This window comes from Pseudopodoces humilis, chromosome 15 (assembly GCF_049639895.1).
Source record: "Pseudopodoces humilis isolate 2021_Gansu_Grassland_sample_001 chromosome 15, ASM4963989v1, whole genome shotgun sequence".
NCBI classification, from domain to species: Eukaryota; Metazoa; Chordata; class Aves; order Passeriformes; family Paridae; genus Pseudopodoces; species Pseudopodoces humilis.
The window spans coordinates 4864548-4889088 of NC_142214.1; the positions used below are offsets into that span (position 1 = coordinate 4864548).

Genomic DNA, 24541 nt, shown 5'->3' on the forward strand with positions numbered 1-24541 from the left:
GGCTGCATCCCGGGGGGCGCGGGTGGGCACCGGGGGTATCTCCCCGGCGAGGGGTCGCTCGGGCTCTGACGGCCGCCCCCGTCCCCGTGTCCCTCCCGCAGCTGATTCCGCGGCGCCTGGACTGGCAGGGCAAGGAGCACCGCCGGAGCTTCGAGGACCTGGTGAGACAAGTTTCACTCCTGACTTTTCCGACAACTTTCCCCCGCCCCCCGCGCCGCCGCCGCCGCACCGGGCGCCGCGTTCCCCCCCTCGCCCCGTTTGTCTGGTCCCCCCCACCGGGGCTATGGGCTGCGCGCCGCCGAGGCCGCGGCGGGCCGCGGGGTGCGGAGCGGAAGGGAGGGCAGAGAGCGGAGGCGCGGTGGGGCCGGGGGCTGCCGGTGAGACCCCCGTGGGCCGCCCGGTGGCACCGGCGGAGCGGCCGCGCCGCGCTATTGTGGGGCCGGGGGTTATCCGAGGGCACACACCGGGGCCCGCCGCGGCCAATGGCGCTGCGCCTTACAACGCGAAGAGCGGTGCGTGGCGATGTGAGATGGCAGCTGATTGGCTGCGGCGGGGCCGCGGCGGAGCCGGCGGGGCGGGGGGCGCGGGGCGCGGCGCCCCCCCGGACCCCCCGCGCCATAGCCGCCGCCTCGCCCGCGGCCCCGGGACTGGCCCGCTCCGGGCCGGGCTCGGCCGTACTCCCGCGGCCCGGCGCGGGGGAACGTGCCGGACGTGCCGCCGGGCCCGGCGCTGCCGGGCTGGGTCAGGGATTCCCGGCCTGCGGCGGCCTGCGCGAAACCCGCCCCTCGCCGCGGCGTCTGGGCCTGCTGTCAGGCAGGAAAGGAGGGGTTAGGAAGTGTTGTGTTCTGGCTGTTAAATGCCGGTGAAATACACGGAGTGGCTGCTTTTGCTGAGGTATAAACCCTATGAATGTGTGTCATTGAGGAAGGTCAGTCGCTCCGCAAGGCCGGGGGTGGGGGGTGGCCCCTGGCCCCGCACCCCCCGAGATGTGTCTGTGTGAAAGCCACAAAACTGAAGCCGTTCCAGACCTTTTCCAAAGGGTCCAGACGGCCTTGGTTTCATTTCTGGGAGCTCTGGGCGATGTCGTGTGGCGCTGATGTAGCACTTTGCAGTTGGAAGGCTGTAAACTTCCCAGTAGCGTTTATAGCATTGATACCTGCGAGCAGCGCTTGGCACCTCACCTGGAAGGAATGGAAAGCACGTCCCGGCCTCTCCCGGCTCTCATGGAGCAATGGTGACGTGGGATTTTGCCATGACTGTTGCTCAAACTCCTCTGCATCTGGCTCAGGAGCTGATTTCCCACTTTAGCAACATTGTAGGAGTTCAGGTGTGGACAGAATTCCTTGTGGCCAGAGGAGACCTTTGGACCCGCTGCCTTTCCCTTTCCAAAGCCTATTCAGAATTTCAGGTGGAAGCTGGGCTTCCTCACACATCTTGTGGATAATTCTGGGACTGTAAATTGAGTGAACAGGCATAGAGTAAGTTCTGCATTCAATAAATGCTCTGTGGTCTTCCTAGAGAATCTGAAATCTTTACGGTGGGCTGCCTCAGGTTTAGTGTGGGACTGCACCCAGTATCCCAGAGGAATATTAGCAGTGCCCCTGTGAAGTCTGGTGTCAGAGAGAGTGGTTTTGCCTATCAATTAATTCAATTAACATCTAATTTTTTTCCTTTTATTTTCTGTGGCACAGATATAAAAGCCTTAAAACCTGTTTTTATTGTGTGTGTGAACGTGTTGAAATATGTACTTTAACATATCAGAAATGAGAGAAAAACCATTTTGGAGTGAGTTTTGGAGTTAATGGGACATTTCTTCTTTCTGTATAAACTCATCATTAAATTTAAGATTTTTTTTTTTCCTATGTCTTAAACTAATCAGCACTAACCAATGCTTTTAGTTTGCCTTTTTATCTAGTGTTATTTAACTGTTTCTCATGGTTTACAGTAAGGACCAGGATTATAAATGAATCATTACAGTGAGACAGGTTGATGCCAGGTGGGATGAGCTGGGTTTCTCTCTGTGAATCCTCAGAGTGTTAAGGATGTTGAAGGAAGGCTTTTTCTCCCTCATTGCTTAGGGTTTGCTGTGTTTGGAATTTGGACTTTTGGCTGCATATGATTGTTTATTAACCTGAGCTCCTCGACTTCAGGGCTGGCTGGATGTCTGAATGCCATGTTCAGAACAGAGCCAGGGTTGTGAAGGACACAAAGCACTCTGACCTTCATTTTAATTATCTCAGGCACATAATGAACCAAAATTAAATTGGAGATGCCAGCAGTTGGAGGTAAAGAGGTTTTTTTCTACCCATTTCTGCTTTTTACAGGCAGAACCCCAAAATCATTTACAATCTCAGCTGGGTGGTGCAGCTACTCTGGTCAGGCAGGCAATTGAATTCATGGGAGTTTACAACCCAGAGAAGTCTGATTTGTTTGTTTCCCTAATATTCAGACAGAGTATTTCTTGTTCTGTTTTTTCAGCTTTGTTTTCCATTCTCAGTGTGGCTGTTCAGGTTCTGAGTGGTATTTTTCAGAAAACATGTCAATACTGTGACCACTGAGTACGTTGTTACGGCTCCTGAGCTTTTGGGAGTGATAAAGACGGAACAGCCCAATGGCTACTTGATGTTTTTTATCTAGGGAATGTCTACTCCCACTTCACTCTAGTTTTTAGGCAAGATCTGAAAGCTCACTGTGAGATTTGTTTGTTCCTTTTTTTTTTTTTTTTTAACTTAATCTTTTACTTTAAATGTCAGGTATCACAGGGCAGACGAGTAATTTAAGACATGCTGATAAAAATTGTACCTATGGAGGAAAACCACACAGAATACAAGTTTATGTGCACTTGTGTTCCCTTTGTTTTTCCTGTTTATTTTCACATTGGAGCACTTTTTGCCTGCAGCATTTGGCTGCATGTTAGGGTAATCACAGAGTATCCTAAGCTGGAAGGAGCACACAGGACCATCAGTCCAGCTCCTGGCCCTTCACAGACACCCCAACAATCCCACCCTGTGCCTGGGAGCATTGTCCAAACCCTCCTGGAGCTCTGGCAGCCTTGAGGCTGTGCCCATTCCCTGGGGAGCCTGGTCAGTGCCTGACACCCTCTGGGGGAAGAATCTTCCCCTGATCTCCACCTAAATCTCCCTGACATGCTTCCAGCCATTCCCTGGGTCCTGTCCCTGTCTCAGGGAGAGATACTGGAGCTGCTCCTCAGAAGGAGCTGTAGCTCTTCATGACTCTCCCCTCAGTTCCCTCTTCTCCAGACTGAATTCTGCAGGTGTACTCCACAGTGGTTTGACTTTCTCACTGACTGCTGGTGGTCTTGAGACATGAGACGTGTTTGTAAATGTGAGGATCAATGAATCACATAATTCCAGACTGGTTTGGGTTGGGAGGGACCTTCAAGCCCATCCCATTCCATCCCCTGCCATGGGCAGGTAGACTTTCCACTAGGCCAGGTTGCTCCAAGCCCCATCCAGCCCAGCCTTATGAAGGTCTGAAATGTGTCCAACTTGCAGGCAATTAGCGCTCTGGTTATAAATGAGCCGCAGCAGCTCGGTGTGGAGTCAGCTGCTGTACAGATGAGTCAAGCTGAACAACTCTGATTATCAGCACAGTCTCCAGTGACCTGCTGTTCCACATTATCTTTGTTTATTCCTGATAAAGGTGACTGGCTCTGCTCTGGTTTTAAGAACTTTCTGATGGGCTGAGTCTTCTGGCTCAGCCTGGTTTGGTCTTTGTGTTGAAAAACATGTAATTCCAGGCAAAACAGAAAATCAGCTGTTGTTGGACAGTGGGGTATTTGCATCCATGAGCGGCTGTGCTGGTATGGAACAGCTTATGGGATTTGTCTCCGAGTTCCTGCCTTGCCCATCTGCATTGATTTAAAACTAGCCCTGAGTCCGAGGTGCTGGTATTTATAGATCCTGCCAATCCCAGCATTAGCAGGGCAGAGATGTTACGGTTTTGTCACCTCAGGAAAATGTCATGTGGTAGCATGGTCATTCCAACCTGTTCTCTCTGGGGACCCCAGTGGGTAAAGGCTTTTTTAATTTCAGTCTATTTGCATATTGTTGGTATCTTGTGCAGGTCCAGTGTCTGAGTTTCCTTTTGCTGAGATTCCCTGTTTGAGGTTGTGAGTAATTTCCTGCTTGCTCAGCTGCCTTGGCCTCTTGGCCTCCTCCACTGCTTTTTGATACAGTTGTCAATTGATTCTTAATTGATGGTTATTTTGGCAAGTGAGGGAAGTGTTGGATGACTACCTGGAGGAGAGAAATCCACTGCTGAGGTCCAGCTGGGCCTGCCCAGCAGGAGTGGGGACAGAGCAGCCTTAGAAGGGCTGTGTCGCTGCCTTGTTCCAGTTTGCAGCTCCTGCCTTAAATCTGTGCTTGGAAGAGATGTTCCACTGGGCTTTCCAACAGAGATGGTTCCCAGAGCTCCCTGGTTCCCATCTCTGGCAAAACAGACATCTTACTTTAAGTAGTAGTCACAAAGAATCTTTTTTGGGTTGTTTGTTTCCTGTTCATTGAAACCTTCCTTGGAGGAGAAGTTGTCAGCAGCTGTAGAATCACAGACTCCTGATTTGGAAGGGACTCACAAGGATCATCAAATCCAGTTCCTGTCCCTGCACAGACACCCCAAGAATCCCACCTTGTGCCTGAAGGCATTGTCTAAACAGAGATCAGAGTCACACCAGGGGATTTTGTTTCGGGGATTAAGAAGCTGCTTCTCCCAGCTCCAGGGAGGACTCTTTGCTCGTGGTCTCTGAGGTGATGCTTCCAACCACCGGACCACGAACAGTTTTAGGGGCTGAATTTCTCTGAGCCCTGACGTGACTTCACTAATAGTTCTTTCCTTGTGCTTATCACTGGAGCAGCTTATCTCAGCCTGGCTCAAGCAGTCAGGACTGGGAGAGTTTTTTAAAAAGAGATTTTTTGAAAAGAATAGATTTGCTTCACTTAATCCTTCTCTTTTTAGATGCATTGTACCTGTGTGGTTACTGTACTCAGAGAACTCACCTGGTTCTATTGCATTCTTTTGCTCTCATATTTTAAGTTTTATAGGATTTTTCACATCCCAAGGCAGCAAAACATATTTTCTTCATGATTTATCCCAAGCTGCAGCATTCGTTCTCACTTAGCACATTTTCAGTTCTGCATTATTTTAACATGCATGGTTTGAGCATGTATTACTTGTTTCTAATTCTTTCTCATTTTCTGATTATTTTCTGAAATATTTTCTCATTATATTTTAAAATATTTTCTAATATATTTGAGGAGCTGATAATATCCTTGCTGCTGTTTTGTTTTGCCACGTGGGATTTGGATAAGCACACACTGAGAGGTGTAGCTGTACCTTTGCCTTTTTCCATCCTTCTTTTAAGGAAAATCTGATCTGGGAAACGTTGGTTTTTTCAGCTGAATGTTTGCAGCTTCATGTTCTAGAAAAATACTTAAAATCCATTTACAACTGTCTCACACAGAGGTGAAAGGAAGGATTTTTGATTCAAGTTTCTTTGGGAACCTGAGAATAGAATTGCTTGTTTAGCTCTGGGCTGTGATTTAAGCATTTTTTCTGGAAGTTATTATGGAAAAGAAATCACCAGGAGAATTTGCTGCTCTTGCTGCCTGCCTATGAAGCTGTTTGTTAGTAACAGCAGTGCTAATATTCAGATTAAGGGCTGCTTATTTGGGACTGTTGTGGGTTGTAGAAACATGGAAACGTGCAGGGAAAGAAGTGTGATCAGGGAATGCTGTCGGGCCCCATGTGTGTCAGTGTTTGTTCTTTGCTATTCCCTATAAAACTGTGCCTTCATCTTTAAGCCACCAAGTCCTTTTCCATCTTGGAGTTAATCAGGACTGTTTGTGGAACACCTTGGGCTCTGTCTCTGCAGTGGGATATTTGCTGTTAGGCTTAATTCAACACCTTCCTGGGCATGGAATATGGTGAAACTCCCAAACCAGCTCCAGGATGGAGTGTTTGCTGTGCCACGTGGGGAAAATGGTTTGGATTTTTTACATTTCCAGAGAGAATGGTATGGTTTGGGTTCTTTTGATGCTCTGGAAATAAGATTTCAGAGCTTCTAGGTTGGTCTTCTTGATCTTTTAATCTTAAAATTGATACATCGCTGTGTATTGGCATTTGGTGACTCAGGGGCTTGTTGCTGGTTATCAGAGATGGAAATAAGAATTTCATACTCAGATTTTACTTAACTGCAGATTCTCTCTCTAGGACTTCCCTTTCAGACCCTTTCAGAAATATTACACGCCAAAGGGAGGCTGGTGCACCATCATAAAATATTTTGTAGTGTGAACACTTACACAGTGTTTCAGGAATGATTCAGAAAGAGAGGCAAATACCAAAGTTTGGTTAATCCTTTTCTCTCATTTCAATTTCTGTTATATCCCATCATTTACAGTGAAAGACAATTCGTGCTCATACACTGAACTTCACTGGCTGTACTTCTGGGAAGGTGCCAATATAATTCTGGAACTCCCATTTTAGGGAAAAAAGCTAAAATGACTGGAGAAACCTGTCAGTGCAGGAGAGCATTCACAGGGTCATTCCTTGATGCTCACTCACAGGATGAAAAGTCCTGGAGTGAGAACATTTTAATGCACTCATCAGGTCTCTCATTCCTGCACTAAAAATATAATGATTTTGGATCTTTAGAATCATCATGATTGATGAGATGATTCTTTAACCAGCAGTGACTGAGGGATGAGTAGAGGGAGGAACCTTCTCCAATACCTCCCTTCTCCAAGAATTTCATTCACATTGGAAGAGTTTTTAGTCAGATTTAATTAACTGATAATTTTTATATTTAATTAGTGACATTTCCCTTTTCTTTTTGGTTAAAATCTGAATTATGGGACAGTGTTGATCCTGCTCGTGGTGCAGGTGGTGACATTATCCAGCCCTGCCTGGCTGTGCTGGGTCCTGTAGCTCCACTGCTGTTGCCCAATTGGAATGAAAAAATTCCCAACGACATGTCCTAATAATCTGTTTGATGACACAGTTGAGTGAACAATGTTTTGGCAGCAGGGAATTACAGACCTTCTCCTTCCTGATGCCTGGAACTCCCTCCCGTGTGCTGGGGTGGGAGCTGGGCACATCCTTGGGATCTGGGTAGGATGGAGACTGTTGATCTCTGCAGAGGAGTGGATGGAGCTGTGTGTCCTGTGTCAAAAGAGCTCTGATGGGCAGCTTTTCCTGCTAGTTTGTAAATATAGGAGTCAGGCATTGCAGGACATTCTGGATAATGAGGCACAATTTATTTGTTGTTCCAACAGACTGTCAGAAAAACTGTTGTCACTCCATAGAAAACAGTCTCTGTCCAAAGGGAAAAATAAAGGATGTTTTCCCAACATGACAAAATTGGAGCCTACACATGTGGGTCTTAAAGAAACCTACTCCCAGGAGCTGAAAAGTGGAGACTGAGTATTGATTTTAGGGTAATGTTTAGGGGGGTTTAGGTAATTTTTAAGGTTTTTATTCTTTTGCACATGTGCTTCATACAGTGATGTCAATGCAAGGGTGTTTCAGTTAAGCAAAAAATGGGAAGAGAATTAATTGAAAGGTAAAAAAGGCTTTTAAAAAGTTGACCAGAGGACTGCACTGGGGATTTTTGTTTCTTATGAAGGGATATCCTAAATTTACAATTAAGCTGTTACAACCTGAAATTTCTGGTGTGGCTTTTGCAACACTCCACATTACTTTAAAATGCAGTATAATTAATTTTGAGGGGGTTTTCAGGGGGTTAAGGCTTGGTTGCAGTAATTTTACACTTGAATATGTAGCAAAGTACTACCAGTAGAAGGAAAAAGAAATCAGTTTTCAACCGTCTGTGTTGTTTGTGTGTTTAGGTGGCTGTCAATGCACACATCCCTCCGGATTATCTTCTTAGGATCTGTGAGAGACTTGGACCCCTCTTAGACAAGGAAATCCCCCAGAGTGTCCTGGGGGTGCAGACTTTGCTGGGTGTTGGGCGCCAGTCTCTCCTGAGGGCAGCAAAAGGTAAGATTCTCAGTTTATCTGGGCTTGAATTCTGTTTTAATGATTAGCCCCCTTTTGTTGCCATTCCTTTTGGGATAGCTGTGTGTTTTCATGAGCTCTGGTTTGCCTCCTGTGCTTGCCAGTTTTTTCTTCCTAAAATGCAGTTGTTGCTGGCCCTGTTGGATATATTTTCTTGGGTTGAAAATGTAATTTTAAGCAATTCTTGCCTACAGTTGCCTGATCTTTTTACTTCCTCTCCTCCTTCCCCAGTGCGTTCGTGTTCATGTAAATGATGTGAATGGGATAAGGGGCTTGATGCATCTGAAAAATGCCAATTTTTCTCATACACTTACACACATCTGTGTCTAAAATCATTGAGCTGGGCTATTTTTCAGCCTGTTTTTTTCCATTCTATGACTCCCTGGCTGTGTGGACACAGGACAGGGTGGTGACATTTGGGGCAACATTTGGGGAGTAGGAGAAGGCCAGGCTGACAATTCCTGCTTGTCCTCGCTTCAGGTTAATTTGAAAGCCCCCATTCCTTTCATGAAGAGAGCACCAGTCCTTTTCCCTTTGAAAAACTCTCTGGTTGAGAGAATGATCCTGAGAGCAGTTTTCTGTTAGAACTAAAGAGATCTGAGAGCCATCTTCTATTGAAGTGATTCCTCCTTCCCTCCTCACTCCATGCCCCTGCCACTTCCTCCCTGCAGGAGCCAGAACTTCCTTGATCCTGTGATGTGCTGATTCAGAAAGCTGAAATGTTGCAAAATTTGTTGTAGTGAGTTAAATGAGCTGGTGGAAAAGGATCACAGGGCTGGAGGTGACACAGGAGGAGGAGCATCATCCTGGGAGAGGAGGAGGGATGGCAGAGCAGGACCTTCCTGTTTTGGTGGCAGTTGAGCGCTTAATTCCCTGCATCCTGTGGTGATGCTGACGAGCATCTGCTGATCCACTGGGTATCTCCTGAAGGGATGAGCTGTTCTCAAACACGTTGGCCTACAGAGTTTTGGGACTGAGTTTTGTTTTGCCTGTGCTTTGCTGTAATTAGGTGCAGAAATTCAGGCGAAACTTTCCTTCATTTCACACTCAGTTTGCAGCTTAGAAGCAAACAGCAGCAAAATGTAAAGAGAAAATAAACATTTTTCTGCAGGGGAACAGAAGGGTTTAGGTGGAAGGATCTATTTTAGGAAGTCTGAGTGCTGTTTTTAATGAGTATCATTTAATACTTTGTGCAGCAGCAGTTTGGGGTTTAATCAGAAGGTGCTCTCAGGAGTCTCTGAGTCACCTCAGCTTGTGCACTTTATGTTCAGAGACCTACATGGTGCTACACACATCCACCAACCTGCAGCACTGTCCTTCTGTTTTAGCACTTACTCACTGTGGAAGCTCATTTCTCTCCCTCCAGATGGCCAGAAATGGAAGAAATCCAGGTCTAATTTCTGAGGCACTTTGAACAGTCTCAGAAAAATCACTATTGTTCTAGAGAGGAGCCTCTCTGAGGCCAGTTGGCAGCAGAGAGCTGGAGAGTCTTTAAAGAGAACAGTCTTCACTTTAAAACAATGATTTTTTTGGGGGGGGGTGGGGGGTGTGCAGAGGACAATCTGAAAGAAGGGCACATTGCCACATATTGCAGGAAAACAGATTTATTGGAAAAAAACCCTCACTTCTCTCACTTTTAGGCAGCAAAATGTGAATTCTCAAATGTGCAGTTCCTAAGCAGAGGTGCTTTAAGTGTTGGCATTGCAGAAGGAAAACATAGCAGAGTTCAGCTGGACCTCAATATAAAGTGCACCCACTTTTTAAATTCACTTTTTCTATCCATGGATTTAGAGTCAGTAATCACCCAAATTAAGCAAAAATAAGTTGAAACCATTTACAGTGACACTGCTGAGGAACTGGAAAGCAGAGTTGCAGTCATTAAATGAGGAATCTGACAAACAGATAAATCTTATTCTGGGCTGTTGGGAGTGGTGCTTGATCTCTTGCTTATTTGATGTATTGATTATTTCTTCTCCCTTGCCACTCTTTCTGGTGCAGACTTCAGACACACACTATGGAAAGGATCTGCATTTGCAGCTCTGCACAGGGGCCGACCCCCAGAACTCCCAGTGAACTACGGGAAACCACCAAACGTGGGTGAGTCTGGAAGTCCATAAAATGTTCTTTTCTTTTCTTTCTATTTATTCCTGTCCCACAGAAAGTTCCTCTCACTGACTAAAACACTACTCCAGGTTTGCATTAATGTTTTCTTTGACATTTCATGATGAATTAGTCTAAAACAAGTCTCTCCCTGGCAATAGGATGATTTTTGTGTTATTCAGGCTTGCATTTGCCACAGTGTGTGTAGCCATGTTTTGCATGGTTGGTTGGAGAGCAATGGGCTTGAGTATTTTTTTCTTTTTATGCCTCCATAATATGTACATGTGGCTGTAAGATTGAATGGGCATGGTCACAGGAGCATGGAATCCTGGAATCATCATGGAATCTTAGCCAGAACAAAGCGTCTGGCTCCCAGGGAACTTTTTTGACTCAAGAATTCCTTTTAGTTGGATTATGACAGAAAACAGACTGCTTGCAGCATCACTCTCCAAAAAGGAAATAATCACCAAAGCAACATTTGTGTTCCTTCAGCCTCAGTTGTCCACACAATTAGATAAAGAACTTGTATAAAACTCAGATATATGTGGGCTCTCAGCTTACATCTCATCACAGAGCTGCTCTGTTTTATATAAACTCAAGAGTTTGCCTTGTATGGTTTGAACTTGCATTAATCGTTTTTATAGCACAAAAAATTGATTCTTGCAGGCATAAAAGTAAATCTTGGTTTGTTTCTTTTTAGGGTATTTTATCTCAGTTTGTGCAAATGGATACATTTTCCTGGTTTGTCAGAGAGTCCTTTCACATGTGGATCCTTCCTCCCTTTGGAGAAGTAGGGATGGTGCTGGCAGTTTCCTGTTTCTACCCTATCTGTGTATTTATTATTTTAGGCTGGTTCTGCAGTTACTTTGCTGTGAGCAGTTGTGCTGATGGATTACTAATAGTCTGAATTGCAGATTTATTGCACACAACTCTTCTGGTTGTATTTCTGCACAGATTCTTGGATCAATTCTTCCATCAGACTGGGTGGTTTTGGAATATGAGGTATTATTAATGAGGCATCCTGGCAGATTGGACTTCAGCATTTATCATGTTTTCATGGCAAAGGGCTGTGCTGCTTGCTTGGTAACTATTTAGTGAATTAAAGAACAGAATAATTTTTTGGTTTGGACATTTCCCTAATTGTTTGGTTTTTGGTTGTTTTTTTTTAAGAAATGCAGAGGTATTATATGAAAAAGGGTCTTTAATAGCCAGGAAATAATTTTTATAAGTATTGATTTCTGGAAGAATACAGTCCTTGTTGTAGCTACATAAACTACTACTAAGAGAGGAAAATGTGGATAAATATTAAAGTAAGGATTTGACTTCAGACAGGAGTTTGATTTTGGGACTCCTTGTTAGTCCTGAAGAGGAAGTCAAGAAAATTCTGTGCCTATTTGTGCAAAATGGGTGTTTTTGTCCTGGTGAGTGGTGCCAGCCAGAGATACTGCAGTGTGTGTGTCTTAAGTGGAAGACAAAGAACTGTGCCTGACCTCTTTGGTATTTTGGCATAACAGTGAATTCTCACACTGTGCTGGCTCAGGCAGATGGACTTTTCTGAATTACTTGCTGAAGGAGTAGGGCTGAAGTAAGACACCCATTAATGTGTATTCAGGAGTGAGGTGATTGTGTAAGTACCCCTGCAAAGTGGTAAATAAGGTATGGAATGAGCAGCCAGGAGTATTCTCACATCCTTTCCCTTCCAGTGATTAGGATTTAAGCTTTCCACCATAAATGCTGGGAGAATGGGGTCAGTGGTGGTCCAGCTGGGATCAACTGTGAGGGCCCAGCTGCAAGAGTTGGGAGTTGCAGTGGTTGCCTTTCCATGTGGCTGGGATGGGACCTTGTGGTCTGTACTCCAAAATAAAAGGTCCTGCACAGTGGAACCAGAGTGGGAAATCCGTGTTGCCTTTCCCCAGTGTGTTTGTGCAGAGCTGGGAATCTTCTGGCTGAGGGAGTCTCTGGGAAAGTGCTGAGCTGTGGAAATCATTCCCAGGGCTGTGTGCTGGGGCTGTGGTGATCTGCTGGAGGGGGACAGGGAGGGAAAACACTGTCAGAGCTTCCTGCAGCCAACAGGACAACACAGAGGAGGAGAATCTGCTCGGGCCTTTCTGGGCAGCTACTGCTGTAGTGGAACTTTTAGGGCTCCCTTTGTGCTCTTCCAGACAGAAAGTGGAAAGACTGGTCATGCAGTACCTCAGGACTGGGAGTGATTCCATTTTGATAAACATGCTTTTGATGCTACTTTGATTTTGTCAGGGCTTCTTTTGTTTTTTACAGGCAGCTCAGAGCAGATCAGAAGGAAGGTTGTTTTCTCTCTTTGAGAGCTGCTCTAACCTGAGGATGGAAATCTTTCCGTGGGCAGCTGTTGTTAATGAAAACAACACAAAATTCAGAAGCAGAAGGTTTTCAGCACAGTCTCAGTGAGCAAGCATTTAGCTGGGTGGAAGTTCACTGTCAAGGTGATGCAGCTTCCTTGGGCCTGCCAAAGAGCAGCGCTGGGATGAAGTCAGGAATCGATGATGGTTTGTGCTGGAAATGAGTTCCATGAGGTCAGCAGCTCCCAGAGCTGGAACATGCTGTGCTTTCGCTGCTTTTCCTGGGTCCAGGCACTTTGTGGACACACAGCCACTCTCTGAGAAGGTGTTTTCTATGTGTGAGCCAGCTGTGTTTGTTTCCTGGCATTCCTGTGAAATCCTGGCTTGTGTCTCTCCTGTGAGTGGTACCCGATCCCTGCTCGGATTTGTGATGAGGGCAAAATCTAGGTCCTCATTATAAAGTCACAGTGCTCCTTGCAGAAGGTAAAACAGTCTGATAGGAGCTCATCACCCCTAAGAAACTGATTTTAAAACAAACATTTGCACCAGTTTCCCATTTCTGAATTTTCCTTGCAAACAGTGGATCGAGACAAGGGTTTTTAGGGAGAGCAGGAATCGCAGCTGGTGCTGCTCAGTGACTTTGCCTCACTGAAATGCTTGAATTCCTTCTGAAGTTGTGATTTAACTTTGAAGTCTGGGCTGTCTGGTGATTGTTCTTTAAATCTAGCTTTCACTGGTGGGTTGTTGTTGCTAGGTTTGGGGTTTATCCTTCCTAGGTGAGCTTTCTTGCAAGGTGTGCTGTTTCCTGTAGTAGAATATGAGGTAAATTGTGATTTAAGAATTGCTCTTGTCAGTTTATGTGTCTTGCATTAAGCACTGCAATTTTCCTCAAGGTGTGGCCTTCCAGGACCAAGGACTGTGGGAAAGAAAGAGAAAAATGTCTGTATTTTACAGGTTGGTAGTTGGAGGAGCTGAGATAGCCCTTCAATGTTGGGACAAAATTAACTTTTCTTATCAAGAAGGCTGGATCTCCTCCCTTTTTTATGGGAAATAACTGTCTTGAAAGTTTTTCCTGGCAAGGAATAGTGAGGGGGTGGACTTGGCAGCTCTTACATCCAGTGTGGCATGAAATACATCAGTTAATGAGATAGGTTAGTAAAATTTTTTAGGGTTACTAAGTTGCTATTTCTCCATGTGGGAATTGTTGTTGGGTTTTAGTGCTTTGGGGCCTTAGGAGGACAATAACTTCATTGTGCTGTAGAAAGGAAACTTCACAGGGATTTTTGTCATGTGGGGGTAATTCCCTATTTAGATATTGTGTATTAATCTTCCAAAAAATACAGGAATGGAGAATGTTTGAGTTGTTCCTTTGAAGCAGTGATAGGTTTGGGTTTTTTTGTCCAAAGATGCTGTTGCCTCGATAAAGTTGTTGCTCCTCACAGCTCAACAACAGTTCTGGATGTCTCTGATTGAAGCATTTCATAAACAGGGCTTTTTATTTGGTAATTATCTGTGGGAGATGGAGGAGTTTTGTCCCCATTGTGCAAATAGGGAAATAAACACAGAAAAAAAAGAAATTACTTTCATATCCGCTGAAGCTGAACTGATTGCAAGGCTGGGAATAGACCAGAAGAGTGAGGTGCCAAAACTGTGGGATTTTGGTGCCTTTTGGTGCTTCCTTCATGGGATTTACAACAAACAGCAGTGGCAAATGTTCAGAAGCATTGCAGGGGGATACAGAAAATATTGAGATTATTAGGGGTATTTTGACATGAGAGTGTATCTTTTTGATTCACACAGTTCTTTGGTTAAAAAAATAGTCAAAGCCATTTGAAATTGCTTACAGGCAGATACACTGTTATTATGTATTTAAATATATAAATATATATTGAAATGCTTGAAGCCTTGAAAGACACAGCAGAATCACCATGTTGCTGAACAACTCCACGTCTCTGTTGGCACACAGGGTGGGGGAAAGGGAGGTGTAATCTTTTTAAGAATTCAGCTTTTAAGCTGTCATACTTGAAGAGTAAATAAAATAATGTGTAGGCAAAGCTGAGGTACCTTATAGAGCATTTATCACTGTGGGATCTCTGTATTAGAGGTAGGAAAAAGAGTTTAAAATTCCAGTTTTACTTTGCTCAGGGAGACAGTTTTGTTTAACAGCCCTGTATAATATCAGGTATCAATTGAATAGTAGGTAGGTAGTAAATTAATTTGCTTTAGTGTGTTTTGCTTTTTAGTATTGCAGAATGTCTGTTTTTGCATGCAAAGCAAATATTGACTGAGGGTGAGGTTATGCTGGAGCCTGATGCCTTTTGCAAGCATCTTTTATGCAGCTTTTTTCCCTCGTGTGTCATGTTTCAATTGTGTTGAGTGATTAAAAATAATCCACGTTTCAGAGCCTAAAACTGAGACACAAAAATGCTTTCTTTAAAGCTGGAAACAATTTCTTTTCCTTGCTTGTGTGTAAATGCTTCAATGGTATCAATTTACACAAGGAGTTACGGGTTAGGAGCCCTTTGAAATGGCACTTCTTGACTTTGTAGATTAATTTTTTAACGTATTCCATGATATTTTTTTTTTTGTGTAGATTGGCAGCGATGTCATGAGACAATTAAGAAACAGCTCGAGTTTTTCACTAGACTTTTAAGCTAAAGGAGGGAAAGGCACTAAAGAGCTTTGTGGGGCTCCTGTGAAGCCCAGCCCACATCAAGGTGCAGGGGAAGATAAGGAGTTGCTCCAGGGGATCTGCTATCACAGGGACGCCACAAACCCACCAGCACAGCTCTGTTAGATCCTCAAGTGCCACTGAAAAACCCTCTCAAAACTTTCAAATCCAAAGTTCAAGTGCTGTGACTGAAGATAGGTTGGGGAAAATAGTAGTAGGAGAGGATTGGTGGAATTAAATAACCCCAAATGGTCTCCAGTTGTGCATTACAGGATGGGTTTGTGCATTTAGGCTGTTCTTGGAAGAGCTGCTGGCTATGGGAATAGGAAGGAGTTTGTTGTTGCTGCAGTTCTTTCTCCTACCTGCCATTCTGCCACTGGGAGTTTTCCATCAGTGCCACCTATTTCTTGTTCTTCAATTCCATTGGCATGGGAATTCAAGGATGTGGATGTGGAAGTCCTTTGGCCCTCACATATGATCTAGAAGCTATTCCAATGAAAGATTTTTATCACTTCTTTTATCACAAAAAAAGCACTTAAAATAAACTATTCTTATACTCCTCTTGTAACTGATACTATATTATATTTCCTAAATTTCCTTTCTTCCTTCAAAAATTTTTCTTAAAGATTTTCCACGTCCATGTAGGATAAATGTATCTGTAACCTGTTGATGAATTGAACATTGGAATAACTCCCAGTTGTGGTGGGAACTTTTCATTCTACTTTAGTTTTTGGTAAGGAAGCAGGTGCAGCCTGTGGTTGGTATTGAAAGGCACCATCAAGAGTGGGATTTCTTTTTATAACACCGGACAGAATGTTCTGATGAGGTGGAAGATGTTCAGATTTATTACTGATTCTAATAATAAAGTTGTTAATAAATACTATATTTGATTTAATATTTATTTACTCTGAGTTCTGGACAAAATTCATGTCTCACTATTCTTTTTGCTTCTTTTTTCTCTCCCAGTTCATATCCTTTCTGCCAGGCAATTAACTGGATGTGGCCGTTTCAGCCACTTGTTCCCAACATCCACCTACCAACACATGAAGATGCACAAGAGGATTTTGGGGCACCTCTCCTCTGTTTATTGCATAGCCTTTGATCGCAGTGGGAGGAGAATTTTTACAGTAAGTTTAGAATGTGGACCTTTTTCTTTTCAAAGATTGCTTTTTTTGGTTTGATTTCTTTCCTTCTTGAGTCTCTCAAGAGCCTCTTAGTCACTGATTGAGAAGCAGACATGACTTTGTTCAGCTGCAAGTTGCTTTTCTGCTAAATTTACCTTCCTGGATTTGTAGTGTGTCAGTAAATACATGGCAATTATTTTAAGTTTTTTCTCCAGAACGCAGTGACATCCATTTCTGTGGTGATGCCCTTGATTTTTGTTGGACATATTTTAAAATGAACAGAATTTTCAAATTAATGTTGCATTTTTAGCTGTTAATGTTAATCCCTGTGCGTGGAGTGACAGGACAAGGAGGAATGGCTTCCTGCTGCCAGAGGGGAGAGGGCTAGGTGGGATGTAGGGAGGAAATTCTTCTCTATGAGGGTGGTGAGGCCCTAGCACAAGGTGCCCTAAGAAGCTGTGGCTGCCCCATCCATGGAGCCAGGTGGGATGGGGCTTGGAGCAACCTGGGATAGTGGAAGGTGTCCCTGCCTTCCAAATAGATCCCTTTCCAGCATAAACCATCATGTGATTCCATGATTCTCTTTTATCAAATTGAAATCCTTGACTCTATAAGGTAATCCCCAGACTCCACAGTTCATGGAATAATAGAATCCCAGAGTGCTTTGGATGGGATGGAATATTTCAGTCATCCAACCCTGCCATGGGCAGGGACACCTTCCACTGTCCCAGGCTGTTCCAGGCCCCATCCCACCTGGCCCTGGGCACCTCCAGGGATCCAGGGGCAGCAACAGCTTCTCTGGGCAACCTGTGCCAGGGCCTCACCACCTTCCCAGGGAAGAATTTCTCTCTAAAATTGTGCCTCTGTGGAATCCCACTGAGTTGTTTTGCCGGTTCCCGGGGGTTGGGATCCTTGTCCATCCACAGCGATCCGTGTGTGACGTGCATGGAACGTGTCCCATATTTTCTGTAATCTTTGGGAATTCCTGTGCAATTTCAGGGGTCAGATGACTGTTTGGTGAAGATCTGGGCCACGGATGACGGGCGCCTGCTGTCCACCCTGCGGGGCCACTCTGCCGAAATCTCGGACATGGCCGTCAACTATGAGAACACGCTGCTGGCCGCGGGCAGCTGTGACAAGGTGGTCAGGGTGTGGTGCCTCCGGACCTGTGCCCCCCTGGCAGTCCTGCAGGGCCATTCAGCTTCCATCACTTCCATACAGGTAAGGACTGATGGGGTTTTCCCCTAAACTCTTGAGTTAGAATGGTAGTAAGAGCTGTGGCGGTCAAGGATAAAATTTCTGTCTGTGATCTGTCCCAACTCAGTGGTGTTTTTCCTGGCTAACTCAATCCTGTGGTGCCTAGGGAATCATCCTTCTGCTTCCGTGTGCTTTTAGCTGTGTGATCCCACTGCTGCTTCCTTAGGTCTAGAAAATTGAAGGTCTGATGCTCTTTTAAAGCAACTCAGAGAGCTGCAGCATCTCCTTGGCTCAACTTGCTGACGTGTTTGGCATCTTTGGTGGTGCTCCTGGCACAGCAGCTGACCCAACATTTGTGTTCACAGAGAATAGTTGTTTTTCAGAAGAATCAGTTAAAATTTCTTACTCCCCATATCTTGTTTCCTTCTTATTTTAACTTGTAGCTTAAAGAACTTTTCTAGATGTTGTAGCAAATGCAGATTTTCTTAAAAAAAAACCTCACAACTGCCAGCAGAGACCTCCAAAAACCAAAATTCCAGGATAAAAAAGACAATCCCTGCAATTTGGCAGATGATGCACACAGAGGGGAGAGTGAGTGGGGCTGTTTGGCTCAGAATCCCTCTCTCCTGGAGTTGTGCTGCCTTGGATTCAGCACAGGCTTCTCCATCGTGCCAGTATTCCCCAGGAGTCTCATTTCTCCCCATCTTCCCTACACTTCCAGTTTTGTCTGATTTCAACCATGTTAAGGTGATCATGTTAGAAATGTGTTTTCCAACCTGACTTTCTAACTGGTGTATTATTTGTTTACATGTACATTTTTATATATATATATGGGTGGGTGGATGGGTGGGTGTGTTTCTCTCAAGCTCTTTGTAAAACTGATAATTTAGAATATAATCAGTCACTGCTTTTTGAGGAAGCAGTGCTGGATTCCTTTATCAAATTACCAGGTAGCCTGAGGACTAAAGGTATTGTTGCAGTTATGAAATCAAGAATAAAAAGCTTTCCCACTCCTTAGAGAGGCTTAGGAAGATAGAGGAGAGGAGATCCTGCTGTGCAGCTGCTTTTTGTTGGCTTTGGATGCAGGAATAGTTAGTTGTGTTTGCTTGATCCAGTTCTATCCTAGAAAGAACTATTTTTACCCCATTTACAGGGTCTGGGCTTGTTTCATCTCTCCAATTTCCTTTGTGTGGTAAAAACAAAGAATTCCTAACCAAAATGTAGGTGTTTTCCATTTCCTCAGCTTTATTTTTGTGAAAGTTTAGGTTCTGTGCTTTCCCCTGGTCTCTCTACTCCTGGGGAGAAACTAGTATGTTAGAGAAAAAACAGTCTTGCCAACAAGTTTCCAGCATGAAAGAAGAGAAAGTAGGAGCTGGTTTAATTGTTACAACTTTTATTTTTAGTTCTCTCCAGCAAGGAAAGGAACAACTCGATACCTCACTTCCACTGGTGCCGACGGAACAATCTGTTTCTGGCAGTGGCATGCGAACACCATGAAATTCAAGTGAGACTGTTTAGATAATTACAATTATTTTAACTCAAGGAGGAACTTATTTTTGATTTTGGCATGGAGAAGAGTGCTGAGATAATGAATTAAGGGCGTTTTCTTGCTCAATAAACTGGTGTGTGGGGCAGGAGCACTTTGGGATTCTGTGGTGTTGGAACCCAAAGGGGAGGCAGAGATTGGGGTTGTTATTTCTGAGGTTTGTGCTTTGCAAGCCAAAGTTGTGGAAGGAATTCCAGTTTTTACATTCAGGATTAAATACCTGTCCAAAATGTACAGACAGAAGAATTAATTTGCTTTTAATCAGAAGAATGTACATATGTAGATGTCATCAAACCCATATTTCATTGGGAGGAAATGCTATTGGATTAATGGTTTGGCAGGGTCAGTTTTAAATAGATTTGAATTGGTGAGGGTAATGTTAAATCAGTTAAATAATCTTCTCAGTTTAGAGAATTATTGTTTTCTTATTAAACTAAGGAAGAAAATTCCAAAAACAAAAAATAAATTCCAGCAAACTTAGGTGAGAATTACAAAATTAAGAGACTTAAGATGAGCTTGACCTCAACCTGCTGAGCTGCAGGGAACTGTTTGTGTTGAATAAAGAAGGAAAAATAAAACTAGTGTATTTTGCATGTAGGGATCGTCCTGTGAAGTTTGCAGAGAGGTCCAGGCCTGGTGTTCAGATCTCCTGTTCATCTTTCAGTTCTGGTATGTGTGCAGCATCAGCTGTTTCATGAATTTGGGGCTTTGGTGACAGTTCTGTTACTTCTCTTTAAATACAAATATGGTTAAACTCTTTTCCAGTTAATTTTATCCCTGTCAAATTGTGATTATTGGAAATTTTCCCTGCAAAGTGTCTGCTCAAGCTGCTCTTTCTCTTCCAGTAAATTAAGCTAAAATATCTTGACCATTTCCAAGACTTTCAGTCTCTTGTTTTGCCCATCAGAGATATTTCTCTGTAACATCCTTTTAAGACTTCACCTTGTAAAGTTTTGGAGTGAAAAGTTGCGGAAATCCTCTGTCAAAGATTGCACTTTTGTTAATCTTCCAAATTTGGCTGAATTCTAAGAGGATCAATTCAATGTATTGTAAAATCTCAGCCTAACATATCTTCTTTGCAGCTTTAAATGAGCAAAAATACTGATTTTTACAAAGAAAATTGTGTAATTACTCATTAAATTTTCTTTCTCAGAACTGAGAACTTTTGTAGTGCCACGTTCCTTTTTTAAAGGCCGAAGTCCTGAATTAACTAAACCCATTTCAATGCAGTAAACCACACAACAGTGGCCTTTTTGAGCAATACTGTAAAGAAATTACAATAAAATACCTTAATCACTGCATCCCAACTCAGCAATAATTTCTCTGATGTGTGTCAGGTAGATATTAAAACTGCATTTAAATATTTCATTCGACATTTACCTGTTTACATTGAAATTTTCTGTTTCAAACTAGTTTGCTGCTTTCACAAGAAAACTGCAAATTAGAATAAATGAAGTTAAAATAAGTTGTTCCTTGGATGACTTTTCTTCTCACAGAGAATTCTCTGTTTTAGGTGGCATGTTCATTGCAACAGGGAGTACTGACCATGTCATAAGAATTTATTATTTGGGCTCAGAATCTCCAGAGAAAATGGCTGAGCTGGAATCTCACACGGTAAGAGGCAAATCCAAAAGAAAATCTCTTTTTTCCCCCCACCTTTTCCTCATTTCAGGAGTTTGATTTCTGTACATCCTATTTTTTTTTTTTTATTTACTGTCTAGAATTTGTTTGGCTTTCAACATTGTGGTATTTAAATGCCTGGAAATTTGTGGGATGTTTATTTTTAAATCCCTCTGAGGCAAGAGGTTTGTGCAAAGTAGGCTTTATGTATTTCATTCCTCCAGAAAACTGAGGTACCAGGTAATTTTCCCTAATTCTTGAAAAAAGTCTGTATTGGAATGAGGAATTAAAACAGTTTTAATTCACAATGTCATTATACAATGTCATATTTTCCTATTAAACTTGCTGTTGAATGTTTAGTTAAATCCACATAAAACAAAGTAATTCAGATTTTGGACTGTGCTGTCAAAATTTGGATCATGATGGTAATTTCATTTAGAAAATAAAGCTTAAAAGCATATTTTTTTCAGATAATGCAGAAAGGTTCCCATAAAAATTCAAACTACAAATTTACCACCTCAGGAACATTTCATGGATTGAGCCCAAGGTCTAAATTGATTCCCTGAACTTCAGTGGGAGTTGTGGCTCTCACATGGAAGTCTCCAAGCCAACACATCTAACAAGCATTTTGCTCACAAAAAGAAAAGGATGTTTTCTCTATTGAACAGGTTTGGAAGAAGCTGTAGTTCCTTTAATTTCTTTAAATCCACTCTTAATCCTGCAGACAGCTGTCACCACCCCCCCTAAAACAAATCCCAGTTAGCAGGAGATAGAGACATCAGTGGGAGTAAGGAGAGCAAATCATGGAGCCAGCACAAGTATTTGGAAATTAAAAAAAGGGCAAAACTATGTCTAAAACATAACACTTGTTTCTCAACGATATGTAAGTGTTAATAAAGCCAAGGTTTACATTTTTTGGATTAAATTTTATGATGCACTTTCATGTTAGGTCTAAAAATTGCAGGAAACCATCACCTCTCTCTGAAGGTTTCTCTTTCAGTGTTCAACACAATGTGTCTGGTGACGTTTTAACTTCAAATACAACTTTTCTGTACTTGAATTTTTTGACATTTTTTTATTAGCTGAGTAAAAAGCTCATCATGGAGATCATTTAGGCTGAGGTTTTTCACTTCTGTTCTTTTCCTCCCTCCTGTTTAGGACAAAGTGGTTGCAGTGCAGTTCTGTAACAACGGTGACAGGTGAGTGCTGGGTTTTTGACCTGATAGTGATGATATTTAATTTTCCAAGCAACATTTCATGGAAAATTTGGCGCAACAGGAAGATTTGCCTGTGGGCTTGGCTTAATCTTGGACAAATTATTGCAGTGTGTTGCAAGATGTGTGTGTGTCATGTCCACAAGCTCGAACTCGTTGTCCTCTGTTGTAACAACAAACGTGTTCTGTAACTGTGCTTTTGATTTGTTTTTTCTTTCAAAGAGCAAATTGGAACCCAAATTCTATAACTCTTCTGTGTAAGAACCTTCCCAGGAAGCCCCCACAGAGGGGTTGCTTGTGGAGGAAGAGCATTGTAATCAGTGTAGTCTAAATCAAAATTTGGTAAATATAGATGTTTTTATCTCAACTTTTGCTCCTATTTCTTATTTTGCTGGGCAGGATATTTAAGGGATGAGCCTTCCAAGCCCAGCTGTAACTGTGCACCTGTACTTGGGAGAGCTTTGTCATGTGGAATTATGTGGGAATGTGCTGGGGTAATTGTACCACCAATTCCTTACAAGCCATGTGCAAGGGAATGAGGTCACATACTGAAAATTTATATTCTGTAACAATGCTTTGAATGGAAAAGGGGTACCTTCCATTTTATTTTAATATAAAGAAGTAAAATTAGGAAGAAAATTAATTTGTCACAAGTATTTTCTAACTCTTTTTCATCACAGTGAAAAAAATAAGGTCAGGGAAACTGAAAAGGTGAAACAATTACTTCATAAAATTTAATAGGTTTGCCTTTTAAGTGTAATTTCGTATATAAATGTAGACAAAATGGAATGTACTTCCAAAGGTGTTGGCCATCCTGTGAAAATGTATTACTTGAAGAGCTTTTTCTCCAGTTTCTCAATAAAAATTATTTCTGTGACATTGATGGCCAAAGCACTATGATGTGGTTAAATACATTTGCTGCATGCTTGAAATTTTTCAATAAGGAGGGGTTTAAAAATTGAAATATTCCCTTTCAGCTCCACAGGCAGGACAACCTCCTTGTGCTCCATTTGGCTCTTTCCCTTGCCTGTCTTCACCCTGTCCCTAAGTTAATGCATTATAATTTATGCCAGACTCCTGGCACACAGTTTCCCTTTCTTTGCTGCCACTCTGAGCTGCTCCAGGGATTTGCTGATGTCATTAAAAAGGGAATGTGCAGCTCATATGAATTACGACATTGAAGTCATTCCAAGGCCATCTGCTGCTGGAGCCAAATGTAATTAATGTTGTGGGCTAGAAATTCTCTTGTACCCTACAATATCTGATAGGAAAATTGTAACCTCATGAGTAAGAGAAGTAGAGATGCACAAGTACACATTTACAAGTGCATATATATATAATTTATTGGTGTCCATGTGGGGATGAAACCATCTTTATTCAGAATTTAATGGCTTTTTATTTCCCTTTGTCCCACAGCTTAAGGTTTGTCAGTGGAAGCAGGGATGGAACAGCAAGAATCTGGCACTACCATCAACACGACTGGAAGAGTCTGGTCCTGGATATGGCTACAAAAATGACAGGGTAAAGCAAAGCAAGCAGAACATACCTCATGGGTACATTTACCTGCAAGCTAAATCCTCCATTCAATTTTTCCATTATATGGAAAACTGGTTATTTGCTTCCATTTTTAGTTGACTTCCATGCATGTATTCAAAGTGTCGTGGCTTTGTCAACTTACATAGTTAATTCACCCCCAAATAACTAATAATCTGTTGGTACTTCCCTATCCTAATGGTTGAGGAATATTTAGTATTTTACACATGAAATAAGAATGTCAAACAATTTATCTCACAGAAGGAGGTTTTGGTAGAGCTCCAGTGATCATTTGCTAATATATATATATATACATATATATATATATATCTCCAATATAGTTCTTAACATTGTATTTCTACCTTAGGTTTCCAAGTAAGAGGTGAAATTAGTGTTTGGTTCTCAGGTTCCATTAGAGTTTTGAGTTTTTCTTTTTGAGATTCTCAAGTGACTTCTTTAAGTGCCCTGTAATTGAATTGTAATTGAATATTCCAAACAACAAAGAGCAGAAATTGAGAAATCCATTAGGCACTTGCTTTGCAGAATTCTCCATATTTCAGTGGTTGCATTTGCAGTGTTTGCAGTCGGAAGTGTGAGTTGGATTTATTTAGCAGGCTCCTGCTCATTGTGGAGTTTACTGATATTGATGACTGATAAGAAAAACGCCTTGTAGGAAAAAGCCTAATAGAGCTGAAAGCAAAAATTAGGGTAGAGAGGGATGATGACTTAGGAGCAGAGGAGAAAATGTCCTTTTTAAGGAAATAGAGCTCTATAAATCTCAGTGGCACTAAATATTTCCTGTATTCACTTTGTACCACTACAGAACCATCCTTTATTCTCCTGCCTTAGCCAGAGTCACAGAGGTGCCTGTGATCCATCCTCCCCCGAATTTCATACTGAATTAGCTCTCCTAAATGTTTCCATATGTACTTACTGATTTATTCCTTTTTAAATTGTTGATTTCCTTAGAAACAATATGGCATCTGGAGAGGACAAGGTCACCAAGCTGAAGGTTACCATGGTGGCTTGGGATCGATACGATGCCACCGTCATCACTGCAGTCAACAATTTCCTCCTCAAAGTGTGGAACTCGTCCACAGGGCAGCTTCTGCATAGCTTATCTGTGAGTACAATTCCAGGGGGGAATCCCAAGTGGATATAGTTCACTCTGAGATTGATTTCAGGCTGAA

At 42.7% G+C, this 24541-nt stretch overlaps 1 protein-coding gene across 5 annotated transcripts in view; it reads left to right on the forward strand.

The window, feature by feature from the left end:
• Positions 1 to 24541, forward strand: part of BRWD3 (bromodomain and WD repeat domain containing 3) — a 45221-nt gene that overhangs the window by 376 nt on the left and 20304 nt on the right. For 3 of the 5 annotated variants that reach the window (XM_014255282.2, XM_088062617.1, XM_088062618.1), the window contains 11 exons: positions 102 to 161; positions 7863 to 8013; positions 10030 to 10128; positions 16084 to 16244; positions 17241 to 17462; positions 18842 to 18942; positions 19583 to 19653; positions 20498 to 20598; positions 21763 to 21803; positions 23235 to 23339; positions 24321 to 24474. In XM_014255282.2, coding sequence (XP_014110757.2) covers positions 16161 to 16244; positions 17241 to 17462; positions 18842 to 18942; positions 19583 to 19653; positions 20498 to 20598; positions 21763 to 21803; positions 23235 to 23339; positions 24321 to 24474 — 879 coding nt within the window. In that variant the 5' untranslated portion in view covers positions 102 to 161; positions 7863 to 8013; positions 10030 to 10128; positions 16084 to 16160. Of the gene's footprint in view, positions 1 to 101; positions 162 to 841; positions 895 to 7862; positions 8014 to 10029; positions 10129 to 16083; positions 16245 to 17240; positions 17463 to 18841; positions 18943 to 19582; positions 19654 to 20497; positions 20599 to 21762; positions 21804 to 23234; positions 23340 to 24320; positions 24475 to 24541 lie in introns of those variants that run through there. The other 2 variants (XM_014255284.2, XM_014255283.2) reach the window with 2 other exon arrangements.